The sequence below is a fragment of the Myotis yumanensis genome, unplaced genomic scaffold, assembly GCF_028538775.1.
Source record: "Myotis yumanensis isolate MYYU_CA2020_CCGP unplaced genomic scaffold, mMyoYum1.0.hap1 SCAF_8, whole genome shotgun sequence".
In the NCBI taxonomy this organism is placed as follows: domain Eukaryota; kingdom Metazoa; phylum Chordata; class Mammalia; order Chiroptera; family Vespertilionidae; genus Myotis; species Myotis yumanensis.
The window spans coordinates 31674133-31687887 of record NW_027223759.1 but is presented as its reverse complement, the minus strand read 5'-3'; the positions used below and the strand labels follow the sequence as shown (position 1 = coordinate 31687887).

Here is a 13755-nt window from a genome sequence, read left to right as displayed (position 1 = left end):
CCAATGAACACTTAAGCCCCACCTCATCTGTATGTCCCATTTTTACACCAAAAACCTGTTCTACGTGCTCTGCCCATCTAGATTCCTGTCACCGATCCACCCAGTCTCCCAAGCCAGAATTCAGATGACATCTTCATCCCCGCCCACATCTGATTGATCCCGGATCTGTAGGAACCTCTAGAATCCACTTCCTTTGATGCATTGGCCCTGGTTGTGTTCCACACTTGTGTCGTTCATCCCCCAGACTTCAAGGGACCTTCATGAGCTTGTCCTCTGTCAGGTGCCACCCCACCCCACCCACATCTCTCTGTCCTCCCATTTGTACCAGGGCTCACTTTCTAAAATGCAAATCTGAGTCTGCCGCTCCTTCTCTCTATGGTAGGATGAAATGCATGCTCCCTGGCAGGTCACACCAAGCCTTTCACCTTGCCCGTCTTTCCTGATTTTCTCCCACACTCACTCAGGGTTCCAATACCACTAAATCAGTACCTTGCCTGTGTCCATCCATCCATTCACTCATTCATTCAACAAATGTTGCCTAAGAGCCTACCATGTGCCCAGCCACTGTCCTAGACCCCAGGGAGGTAGCAGGGAACAAACCGCCCTGCCCTCTGGAGCTTACACCTTATGTGGGAACTTCTGTCCTGTGCTGCAGCAATTGTCTACAGTCTAACTTCTCCATAGCCAGGTGGGAAAGGGCAGGCTTGGGAACCTGACTGCCTGGCTTGGTCATTTACCAGCTTGTAAAATCATGGTCAAGTGGCTTAATCTTTCTGTGTCTCAGTTTCTCCCTCTGTGAAGTGGGAATGATAATAGTAGCCTGTCTCATAGGGTTGTCGTGAGGATTAAGAGTGAACACACACCAAGGGCTTAGAATTATGCCTGACGGTGCACAGTCAGGTCCCGATAGACTTTTTTTTATACCCTCAGTTCAATACTTAACACATAATGAGTATTCAATAAATGTTTTCTGGTTGGATCAAAGAATAAAAAAGTGTACGTAGCCCTGGCCAGTTTTCTCAGTGGTGAGAGCATTGGCCTGAGGAATGAAGGGCCGCAGGTTTGATTCTGGTCAAGGGCACCTACCTCGGTTGCTGTCTTGATCCCCTGCCTCAGTCGGGCAAGTGCGGGAGGAACCAATCAATGTGTCTCTCTCACATTGATGTTTCTCTCTCTGTCTCTCCCCCTGCCTTCCACTCTCTCTAAAAATCAATGGAAAAAATATCCTTGGGTGAGGATTAACAACAGCAACAACAGAAGTGTAAGTGGTTAGCACATTAGAAATTATGTTCTCACTGAATTCCAAGTGGCCCTGGTGTTATAAAACTGCACTGGGAATGCCATTGAAAGATCTAAAAAGAAAGAACATGCTCCATGCATGGAAGTAACATGTTCAGATGACAATGGCCAGCTGAGTACCCTCTGACCCAGAGCCTCCTTGTGCAGAAGGGAGGAGGGCCTGACAGCTCAACCAAGGACCTTTCAGGTGTGAAGGAAAAGGAAAGGAGGTGACAATGGTTGGGATTCCATCTGCATTTGCTGGGAACCTTGAGCTTCTGGTCTAGGGCAGAGGTGGAGAAGTGGGGGTGCCTACAGGGACCTGATACCATCTAGGCCAGGACTGTATGACCTTGAGCAAGCCACTCACCTCCCCAGGCCTGAGATAAACTCTCATCAAATGAACAAAGTTAGACCAAAGAATATTCAGGGCCCTTCTGACCTCTACAGATTCTAGAACTTTCTATATTATATACCTAGATTATAGATGACATCAGGGAGAAGCAAGGACCATGACATGAACTAAAGAACAAACGCTCAGAGCTCAGGTGTCTAAAAGTACAAAAGAAGAAAGCCATTTCAGGAGAGGAGAATTTAACTCACAATGGGAGTTATACTCTACATCTACAAGCAACACATTTCAGGAGATTTCAAATGTTCATCTCTGACTCGATAATTCCTTTTAGAGGATTCAATGTACAGAAATAATCACAGATGAGCACCAAGACTTGCTCACAAAGATGTTCATCTCGGTGTACTTATAATAGAAAAAAATTAAAGTAACTTCAATTTCTAATACTCAAGGAATGGTTAAATTATCCATGGTATGTGTCTTTTGCAAGAAAATAACATGGAGGAAATACTTATGATATATAATGTCAAGTGGGGAGAAAAAGTACCATCCTGCATCATCTCTGCTTCATAATCTCAGTTCTAGGGGGAAAAAAGTTCACAGATGAAAGACCAGAAGAAAAAGTGCCTCTGGTTAGTGGGATTTGTGGGAATTTTTTTCCTGCTTCTTTGCACTTCCAAATGTTCAGCATCTAGTACTTTGAAACCCTCCCCTAAAAACAGTACAAAAATGGAATTTGAAGAAGTAACACTTTGCCAAAAGTACAGTCAGCTTTCTCACCTCTTTGAGCAGTGTGATGCAAGTATCCCATTTAAATACTGGATCCCTTCCTTTCTTCTTCCCATGGTGGGGGTGGGGGGCAATCTGGCTCCAGCATGGAAACCTCACGACGTTGAATAGGGCCTTGGAGCGCTGGGCTCTTCACTCTTCCTGGCTGGGCATGAATCGCTGCCTTTTTAGATACCCTGCACTGGCAAGTCCTCAGACCAGGGCTGCCATCCAAGCTGCCATCTCCTTGCCCATTCTGGCAAAGCCATGAAGGAATGCCAGGGAAGGTGGCACCGTGCCCAGGAGCTGAGGGCACAGGCTCTGGAGACAGACCAAGCAGAACTCTGCATCCCAGAACCTGGACACACAGACCCTGCACTTTTTGAATGTTCAGGCACAGACAATAGAGACAACTTTGAAGAGAGGCAGGAACATTGGTCTGGGCTCAGAAAACCCAGTTGCTTCCCTGGCCCTGCTTCTACCTGGCCATGTGGTCTTGAGGAAGTCACCAAACTTCAGATGGACTTGATTCAAGGTCACTTTCATCTCTAAAGGTCTAACCTGTGTCTTGCTGCTATATGTGGCCTTACTTCTAAGAATGCACATGCTTCAGCTAGTCTATGTGGACACATGTTGTCCCAATTAATCTCAGCTGTGCAGAGAGAGGGTCTGTCCTGAGAGAGGCAGACCCTTCCTATCAGCACCACTGGGTTTAGCAGAGCACCATCCCCCCCCCCCCCCCATCCCACCCCCAGCCTCTCCACAGGGGCAGGCTCTGGGCCTTCTAAGGTGAGCACCCTGGACAAGGCCCCAGCCCTCTCTCTCCTCTCCTAAGCCTCACACGCACCTCTGGCAGGGGCCTTCTTGACCTCCACCATCACCCTATCCGAGGTGTCCAATGCAGAGGAGGGTGTCCCCTGGGAGGAATTGCAGGCCATCTTGGCGTCCATCCAGGGCATCTGTTTAGGAGGCACAGTCTTTTGCAGCATAAATCAACATGACAAGCTGGTCCCTGGAGGAGGAGAGAGTAGGAGCAGAAACTCTACGTGAGTATATGCATACATGTGCATGCGTGTGCACATGTGTATGTGCACATGTCTGTGTGGCTTTGGCATGGTTACAATTCTTAGGGGAGGAGACAGAATCTGATATGGCTATAGTGGACCTAGCCCAGTGATCGGCAAACTGCGGCTCAGCAAACTGCGGCTCGCGAGCCACATGCGGCTCTTTGGCCCCTTGAGTGTGGCTCTTCCACAAAATACTGACTACTGCACATGGGCCATGAAGTTTCAATCGCACTGTACGTGCACGCCCGCACGTGGTATTTTGTGGAAGAGCCACACTCAAGGGGCCAAAAGTCACATGTGGCTAGCGAGCCACAGTTTGCCGACCACGGATAAAGATGACTCTTCAAATTTGTCAACTGAAAATGACTTTTTCATTATCAATTGGCAAACTTCAGACAGTTTCCACTGTCATGGGACAGCCTGTCCAATGGCTGACTTTGTGTATGCGCACGTCCCGTGGTCATCACGCACCTGGCACGTGCATCTGTCAGTGGAACAAAGGCAGGTGGTGGACTTGCCAAGAGCAGACAGGGGTGGCCCCAGCTGAGGGCCCTGAACACACAAAGCCTGCAGAAGTTCTTTGTGTAGCTTTACGACTTTGGAATCGTGTAAAAAGTCATTACCAGCCTTTCTATTGAGTTATGTCAATTAGAAACATATGTTTGTTACAGAATGGCCAAGAAGGGGCCAGATTTACCTTCCAAGAGCCCACTGATGTTTTAGTTCATTGCATAGATATATGACAGAGAAAGGGCCAGGTCAGGGGTGGACCACATCTTACGGAGGATGGGGGGTGCAGCAAGGCAGTAAAAGGCCAGCGGAAAACGAGAGGTTGCACACCCGCTGTTACCAAGGGAAGTTCCCAAGGATCTTTATTCCAGGCCCAGAGCACATCCTCTTCTAATGTTTTTGACCAAATTAGAAGGATGTCCCCAGCAGTACATTCTTCCTGCTCCATCCACATGTGCTGCTGGCAGAGAGAGAGAGAGAGCTTTGTTAGCCTCTTACTCCTAGCCCAGTCATCAACCACCTTCATCTGAGGTCCCCAGAGATTCTAGGCCTTGAGCCCCACAGGCAGCCATTGTATCAGTAAGACCACCAGGGTGGTCAAGGTGGTCTTACAGACCTGGGAGGAGCGTACTGCATCTTGAACAAAGTCCTGGCCAGGTTGGGGTTTACACCAGGGTTTCTCCAGGTTCTCAAATTTTGCACACACCAGAATCACCTGGAAGGCTTGTTAAGACAGATTGCTGGGCCCCGAGTTTCAGATTCAAAGGGTCTGTAGGACTCAGGACGACCCAAGGACTTGCATTTCTCACAACTTCCCCAGTGATGCTGTGCTCCAGGGGCCTCTCTAAGTACAGGTAGAAACCCAGGGATTGGGCTCCAAGGGCAACCCTAGGGAAAGGCAGGAGAATATGTTCGTGGGCCCATATCCAGCTAGACCCTGGCCAGGTCCTCGGTCCATGGTGATGGCTCCTTGAGGAGAACAATCAAGTGTATTGTCTCTCCTGGACCACTGTTAAGACCTCACTTCCTCAGAGATGCAGTCTCTGATGATCCAGGTATAGTAGCCACTGCTCTTGATCATATTGTTCCCTTCTATATTCTTTTAAATCACTAATTAGTAGAGTTGCATTTCCTACTTAGTTGTTTATGTGTTTATTGTCCACTTTATTCCATGAGATGAGGGTTTCTTGAGGGTGTCTAGTCATTGTTGAATCCTCATCTCCTAGAACAACATCTGGTCTCTCACTGACACTCAATGGGCAAACGTTGTGGAATGGTGGCCTTCAGCCATCCCGGGGAACAAACTGAATTCTTGGTGTCTGCAGTGGGTGGTGTAGACCCTGATCTATTCCCAGGGTCCTTAGTGGACTAGCTCTGCAAAGTCTTTATAATACTTGAGGCAATGGGTGAGACCTCAGCATGAAGCTCTTAATACTCCACTATCATTTAATGAGCCATTAGATGCCTTGACTGAACACAGAGGAGAAATGAATGGGGACATGATGGAAATGTTGAACCTGGCCCTGGGGGTTCCTAATGGTGATAAGAGCTCCAACTCCTCCAAGCTGATAGCAGCCCTGAGTCAAATATCTGCAAGGACCAGGACCAAGGGGGCTCCCCAAACCAGGAGCTCTGATCTAAGGGGAGTACACTGGTGAGATCAGGCTCCCTGCTGAGTCTGTGCCCTGCTTGTCAGGTCACCAGGCAGAATATTAACCACAGCTGCTCTACCAGACTCCCTCTCACTTGGGCAGTGCAAGAACAATGACCATGTGCCACACACACACACACACACACACACACACACTTTCCAAACCAGTCCTCTTTGTCCCAGGCAATGGCATAAAGGAAAATGTTTAGTTAGCTTTGGGCTCAAAACTGAAAAGTCCCCCTGACAATGTGCCACAGCCTAGACCTGGAGCTCTGGTGTAACTAACCTGGGGGTTACCTTTTTGAGTCTTTAGAGCAGTGGTTCTCAACCTTCTGGCCCTTTAAATACAGTTCCTCATGTTGTGACCCAACCATAAAACTATTTTCATTGCTACTTCGTAACTGTAATGTTGCTACTGTTATGAATCGTAATGTAAATATCTGATATGCAGGATGGTCTTAGGCGACCCTTGTGAAAGGGTTGTTTGACCTCCAAAGGGGTCTCGACCCACAGGTTGAGAACCGCTGCTTTAGAGGCTGAACTTCCGACATTTGCAGTCCAGCAGTCCAGGCCTGAAGCACATGATCTTGGCATTTGCTTGCTTATTTATTTGTTCAACAAGTAGTTTTTAGGGGAAGGTGGGTGAAGGGGAGGGGCCTGTTGTAGCTGTGCACCAATCTCTGGGTATGTGTGTATCTCTATGGACACAAATTATAGTAAAAATTCAGTTTTACTCAATGCACTAAATATATCCTGGATTGGATCCTAGGACAGAAAAAGGACATTAGTGGAAAAACTGGTGAAATCTGAATAAACTCTGGAGTTCAGTTAATAGTAATGGAGCAATGTTAATCTCTTAGTTTTGACTAATATACCAGTTATGTAAGATGCTAACATTGGGAGAAACTTGGTGTGGGATGTATGGCAACACTCCATACTATTTTTGCAAGTTTTCTGTAAATCTATCATTATTCCTCCAAAAAAGTTTATTTAAAAAATTCCATTCCAAAGTTTTACAATCCAATGTAACATATTGATTTGGAGGTTTAATTGGCAAATCCACTATTCAGTTCAACTTTTATATTTTATTGAGGTATAACATGCATACAGTAAGGTACACAAATCATGTGTGTACAACTCATTGAATTTTTACATACAAATGCACCCTCCTCATCAGCACCAGGTCAAACATTAGAATGTTCCCAGGACCCTTCACAGTGAACAGTATTCCTCCACCAGTGTCTTGCTGTATATACCATAGACTGGGTTTTGCCTGTTCTTGAACTTCATGTACATAGAATTATAAAGAATGGATTCTTTTGAGTCTGACTTCTTTCACTCAACATACCATATGAAAAATCAGCCCTACTATTATGTATAGCAGTAGTTGATTATCTTATTATTGGGTAATATTCCATTGCATCAATAGTCCCCAGTTTAGTTACCCATTCTGTTTTCAATTGACATTTGGGTTGTTTCCAGTTTAGGACTCTTATGAATGAAGCTGCTGTAAATATGCTCATCCGTGTATTTGGCAGCTATATGCTTGCATTTCTCTTGGATGTATACTTCTGAGTGGAATTGCTGGATCATAGGGTATTTGCATGAGCAGGGGGACAAGAATAGGGGGTAGCACATGGCCGGCTCACTGAGCTGAAAATTCAGTTGGGAAGACTTGTTTCAGGGTGAACATGAGGAAGATGATCTCCTCGTAGTTATTATGCTCATACAGACACCCAAACTGGGGTGAGCCATCGGGGCCGACACCCAGGCTCTGAAGGTCTGAGTAGGCACAGCTGCCCTCAGCCAGCAGAGCTGGGTGGGACCAGGCGTTAGAGGCTGGGGGCCGTGTATTGAGGTAGGCACCTAGGTTGGTTCTCTGCCGGGGGTCAGTAGGGTGAGTGTAGAGCAGCCACTTGTCTGAGGAGCCTGACCCCGCTCTGGGGCTGGGGAAGGCGATCACACTCCCATGGCAGCCATGGGGAGGCTCCACAAGCTTCTGGACCAGTTGGGCCCCCCTGAAATCAAGCCCGTCGTTGACACTCTCGGCCTGAATCCTGGCCCCACGGGGGCTTCTAGCATTGAGATATATCATTCTCTGTTTTGCACCCCCGACCTCAGCCACTTGGCACTCCACGGTTTCCGGGGCCACAAAGTTGCCTCTTTCCCATGTGAGCCCGTGGTTGTGGCTGATGAAGCAGAAAGCGGAGGGGCTGGGCCGCCCGTGGGCACGGAGTTTCCGGTAGGCGTAGGCTGGCACCACCAGGCTCTGCGCCTCGTTGTGCAGCTGCAGACAGTGCCCCGGGCCCACCGCAAAGGTGGCCCATTCCCCGTGGGCCGAGCCAATGGCAGAGTCTGTGAGGTCTCTGGTGGGGCTCCAGGACCTGCCGTGGTCGGTGCTGGTGACTTGGCACAGCCGTGTCACATTGACCTTGGTGTGGAGTTGGTGTTGCTCAGAGACCTGCCTGGGGATGGCAATGAAGAAGAGGAAGAGGGTCCCCGTGTTCTTGTCATAAAAGGGACTTGGATTCATGGACCGGTGGCCCTCCAGCTGGGCTTGGACCACCTCTTCCTGAGCGTGCCACTGAATGTGAGGAGAGGAAGAAAGACAAGCACTGCCTTGAAATGACCAGTGACAGAGCTGCACTCTCGGTGGGGCGGGGTGGGGGGGGTCTCATGGGGTTAGGTCAAAGGTCATGGAGGAAGTGTTCATCCACTACTCGATCAACTCACATCACCTCCCAGAGCTGTGGGAGCCAGGCTCCGCCTCACCCCTTGCATAGCAGCCCACTCCTCCTGAATGTCTGCTGCCTCCATTCCCACCAACATGTATGGTGGGCTAGACCTCAGATGCAGAGGTCCTTTGGGCACGAGCCATTCCCATCTTCATCCTGGTTCCCTCAACCTACCAGCCCAGTCCAACTTTCCATTCTTGAAAAGTAAAGCCCTAGTAGTAACACAATAGTCTGACCTGTGTGGGACAGAATATGACAATCACTTCCCACCTTCTATACATCATACTCTATTAATGCAGCCTGGGGGGTGGGGGGGTGCTGCTACATGACACTAGGACTTGCATGGAGCTTCCATAATCCCAAAGTCTGTGTCATATATGCAACAGTTCTGCCATCTACCCCCATTCATTAACGCCTGTCCCCCAGTGAGCCTTCTAAAGGCAGACATTGTACCAAGAGCCTAACCCCTAAACTCCTGGGGAACAGGTGTCATTAGCTCCAACTTATGTCTGGAGAATGGAAGGCTTAGATAAGGAAGGTGAGTTGCCCAAGGCCATACCTCTAACTGATAGAGCCAGGACTTGAACCCAGGTCCATCTGCTTCAAACCCCATGCTCTGAACAGCTGCTATGTAATAATGACCACAAAGTAATGATAATACTAATAGTAATGTGTGATACGCCAGCCTTGGATGTCTTTGTCAAAATCAATTACTTGATCTACATGCTGGGACTTTAGAGCACAGCAATCACTCCAACCCTCCCCAGGTCCCACTCGCCAGGTTAAGTTTACTCAAAGGCTACAACCCCAGTGATGGAATTCTAAACTAGTCCTCCCTCAGGTTCTCAATCACACAGGACAACCTTTCTGAGCATTAGTTTCCCTGGACTTGTCCCATCATGCACTGAAGCTGATACCGCCAGGCCAACTGGACTTGGTCCCAGTGAACCCACATTTTCTGGGTGACCACTTTGGGGCACTTTCTCTGCCCCATCCATGGTAGGGCCCTGAATCCCTCCTGGGTTTCGATGTCTCCTTTCCCTCTGTCCCCCAGACCCCAGCCATCTAAGAATGGCATGGTCCCGGTATTCCCGGCAGAGCTAGTGTAGCCTCATCCTGCCTTACCTGGACCCGGTGGGTGGACTCATCATAGCTTCCCCTGCGCAGGACAATCAGCTCTGCGTCCTCGTCCTTCTTGCTCTTGCGCCTTTCTGCGAAGGCCAGCAGAGTCTTCTGCTGCGGCAGGTAGAGCAGAGCAGGGATTCTGTAGGCCTGTGCTCCCGACTTGAACACCCTCTCCTTCTGCAGGACAGGGAGGGATGCCATGGGGCCTAGGGGAGGTGCAGAAAGAGAAGATGAGTTCCCTGAAGTCACATCCTGAGATGGGGCTGAGCTATCCTCCCAGGCAGGGGGTGCCCACTCCAAGGGCGAGGAGGCTGAGATTGGTGACCTGTCCTCCTTCCCCATGGGGTTCGACCCCCTTATTACCTCCCAAGAGCCTGTCTATGATGCTACACATGCCTGCCATGGAGCTATGCAGCGCTGTGTCCATGACACTTCAGGGAAGGGGTATTTGGAAAAGCACATTTTGTGTTGCATTTTAAACCTTGCTAGGACAAATCTGTGATAACCTTCAGCTGCTTTTTCCCATCAAATGCCAAGCCTTGGGTTGGATAAAAGTGTTTGCCAAGTGGCATTCTGCAGCTGTCCAACTGCCAGAAAAGGACACATAAGAACTTTTTATAACTCTGCAGGCCTGGAAGTCACCTTAGAAAAAAGGAAAAAAGTGTGTTGGGGGGGAGCCTTGATTTTGCAGGCTTGCTCTCCAGGTTGCCTGAGGCTGACTTCCTAGCTGCCTCCAGTGTGGGGGCCTCACCCCTGGGGGAGGGAGAAGCATCTGGAAGGGAAGAGAAAAGCTCCCAACGGCTCACTCGGGCTGGGAGGGTCCTCCAGAGGTACAAAAAAATAAAATAAAAATTATAAAAATAAGCTTCCAAAGTGTTGAGTTCAGTTCAGGGCAACTTCCCTGTTCTGTTAATTAAACTTGGGGACATTGAAACACAGTCTAGGGGGGATGACCAGATAGAAAGCATTGCTCTATTCACTTACCTCACAGCCTACAAAAATGCTTGGTCAGATGGAAATATATCAGCAGGTTAAAGATGTCCAAGAGAGAAGTGATTCTGAAGGGACTGAAGACTGAGCTTGGATTAGCAGATGACTCAATTCCTTCAGCTTTTGGAAGTTTGGCAATCTGTTGGGCTATTGGAGATATAATGACAACGAATAATTTTTATACATGGCTGCTTTTCAGAAAAAAAAAAGCATTTGATCAAAGAGGGTAGGGAGGGCCCGAGGTAACTTAGTGACTGTGTGTGACAGTGGTCTCCATGCTAGGCCACCTGGGGTCCCCTTCAGGGGATGAACCCCCAGCTGCAGGGAGTGCTGGCTGCAGAGCAGATGGCTCTCAGCTGAGCAGCAGGGACGAGATTATCATTGAATAACCTCCTCCTGCTCATCCCCAGGAAAGGCTGCATCTGATGGCCGGCCTGCCCAGAACCTGAAGACCTGGCCCCGTGACCTATCTGGATCTCTGAGGGCCAGCACAGGTCCAGGGCAACTGCAGCTGCCCTAGGAGGCACATCACCTCTCCTCTGTATACCTGTTCCCATTGCCTGCATCCCTCCCCCCCGCCCCCCCCCGACTGTGTACATTATTATCTACTTAAAACTTATTTAACATGTTTGAGCAATCTATGCTTTTACTCTGTGCCCTACATTGTTTAGGAACTTGGGATACTTTATGAATAAGACAACTAACCTCAGTCCCCACAGGCTGCTAATATAAGTATTTGTCTCTTAAAGATTTAGAGCCACAGCTGATGCAGGAGGGGATGGGGTAGAGGAAAAGGGGGTCTTGGGGTCCATTCTAGAGAGCTCGTCTCTATTCTCAGTAACTCAGCACCAGTCCAAACTCACACACTTACTGGCAATACCAGTCCCCAAATGTCTTTAGAATAATAATAGCAAACACAAAAGTGACCCTTACCAAATGCTGGGCACTCTTTAAGTGCTCTATAATATTAAAAAAAAGTTTTTTTGGAAGTTATATTTACAAATTGTATTATTTTACAACATGATTCACAAATATGTACTCATTTCATCCCCACAACACCCCCATGAAGTTGATGCTATCATTGCCCATTGTACAGATGAGGAAATTAAGCCCACCCAGCCCTTCAGTGTCAGAGCTGGGACTACAGACTCTTCTGACCCACACAGCCTGCCTCTCAGGGCAGTTGTGGAAGGTGCCATCTTCCTGCACCTTGTCACACGATGCCTTAGCACCGCATGCAGGTAGCTAGCTGGCCCACTTGGCCCCAGCCCTAGCTCCAAATGTGGCAGCAGCTTCAGGCCAAGGTAGTGGAAAGAAAACTGAATTAGGAATCAGATTCTGGGCCTAGGCTCATGTCCAGCAAGTTGTACATCTTTGGGCAAGAACCTTCCTCTTGGAGGTCCATTTCCCCACCCGGCAAGGAAGGGGCTGAAGAAGGTGATTGCATAGGCCCCTTCATCTCCAGAGCAGGCACTGAGTTAGGCCCTGACTCCTTCGGGGAGGCTGGGCAGGGGCCCTGGCACAACCCAGTCCCACACAGCAGCACAAAGGCAACCAGAGAGATGATAATGTCAGTTTGCACCATGAAAAACTGCCATTTGGTAGGTCAAAAATGACTGAATAGTGACGATTCCAGATGGTCCCACCTAAGGCTACCAGCAGCTGACACGGCTTGTAGTCTGTGGGCACCAAATCTGGAGCAACGCATCTTACTTCTCCTCACTCTGCCTACAAGGCCAGCTCTCGTGCTCCCATCTCAGATATGGGGAAACCGAGAAGTGAGTCAGGGAGGCGGTGGATGACTTCCTTAAGTCGGTGAAGGTGGGTGGATTTGAGGCTGGATCTGCCTTATTTCAGAACACATGCCCCTAACCACTGGATTCTCCTGCCACAGACCCACAGCTGGGACCCTGAGGTCTGAATGCTTCCTAACCAAAGGCGAGCGGTGGAGGGCCCCTGCCCACTTCCTCTCTCTCTCTCCTGTTGGGAGCACACTGGCTGCTGGCATTCCCTCACCTGCTTCAGGAGGCGTCTTTGCCAACTCAAATCTGTATGGACCACCTTCCATGAGCCTGGAAACAGGTAAACACACCAGCCTGGTCCCTGCCCTTCCAAAGCCCACAATAAGTGACAGCCAGTGCTTCGGGGAGCAAGAAAGAGACACACTTTGCAGCTTTCCCCAGAGGAATAGCCCTTGTTCTTGAGGCCAGCTTTGGATGGAATGTTGGCCTGTTGGCTACCACGTTGAAATAATGCCATCTCTCCAAAGAGCAGACAGGGGCCCACATGTGGTCTGCCCTCAGTTCCAGCAAAGCAAGCGTGTGGGGCAGCAAGCCCAAAGTGCTCTCCCCCAAGAAAACCCCGTCCATGGGCTCAATGCAGCTTGGGCCCGGGGCTGGGATTCGCACCCCAAGCTGAGAGGAGCTCTCCCAACTCCCACGCCAGGACAGGAGCCTGAGCAGCCTTCTGGAAGCTCAGACCAGCAATAACTTGGGGGCAGAATGAAGAGTTTTCCTGGCCTGGCTGATCTGAGCCTTCTTCCGCATTTCCCATCCAACATGTCCCCTCGATACCCCCAAAACAGAGTGAGCACCATATCGGGGGTTGAGGGGCCATGAGTACACTTAAAAAAATGGCCACTGTCTGAGGCATTTCCAAGTATGGCACCATCACCCCGCAATTACCTGGTACAGGAGAACTCTTGTTTATATCAACAAAGGAACAGGTGGGTCAATTCCAAGAGAAGCCTCACCTCAGGGAGTGTTCCAGGTTGGATCCCGGGGCCTGGATTGGACGTCAGAGTGTGCGAGAAGAGGCAGTGGGAACCAGCTTTGAGAAGGTCAGCGCAGCTCCTGTGTTCACCTGGCTTCACCCCGAGTCTCATGGCTCCACTACTGGGCCTGTGCCTATAAACACCTGAGGGAGGCCCCAGGCAGTGTCAGTGTATAAGCCCAGCCCTGGAGGGCACTGCCTCTCATCATCCGGGGAAGGACTTATCTACAAGTCATGCTGAATCAGGGTGAACCGCAGGCCACTTGAGTCAGGCTTGCCTCTTAAAAGGATGCAGTGGGCAAAGTGTGTGCATTTCAAGGAACAGACCTTCAGGGCCTGGGAGGGTGTGGACGTGCAGGAGGACCTGGAGCCACCCAGGATGCAACTCCTCTTTGGGATCTGCCTGGGCCAGCTAGGTGAGCAGGGCAACCTTCTTGATCTCTTGAGACCTCAGTTTCCTCTGCTGAAAAATGGGAACAAAAACCTCACAGTAGACCAAGCTGCCTG

General features: G+C 49.5%; 1 protein-coding gene and 1 non-coding gene across 2 annotated transcripts; one reads left to right on the top strand and one right to left on the bottom strand.

Annotated features, from left to right (window-relative positions):
- Positions 1-6741: 6741 nt before the first annotated feature.
- Positions 6742-13507, bottom strand: NEU2 (neuraminidase 2). The gene is made up of 4 exons (XM_070423360.1): positions 13229-13507; positions 10471-10623; positions 9487-9692; positions 6742-8210 (listed from the first exon to the last, which is right to left on the bottom strand). Exons 3-4 carry the CDS (start codon positions 9685-9687, stop codon positions 7272-7274), a joined length of 1140 nt encoding a protein of 379 aa, XP_070279461.1. The 5' UTR covers positions 9688-9692; positions 10471-10623; positions 13229-13507; the 3' UTR covers positions 6742-7271.
- Positions 10353-10486, top strand: LOC139015888 (small nucleolar RNA SNORA36 family). The gene has a single exon (XR_011472538.1). It is a non-coding gene; the product is annotated as a small nucleolar RNA SNORA36 family (small nucleolar RNA).
- Positions 13508-13755: the final 248 nt, after the last annotated feature.

Bases quoted from the DNA above. Each gene is read 5' to 3' on its own strand.
- NEU2 (XM_070423360.1), bottom strand. From the start codon at position 9,687: ATGGCATCCCTCCCTGTCCTGCAGAAGGAGAGGGTGTTCAAGTCGGGA. The intron at 8,211-9,486 runs GTAAGGCAGGAT...CCTCACATTCAG, and splicing joins AGTCCACCCACCGGGTCCAG to TGGCACGCTCAGGAAGAGGT.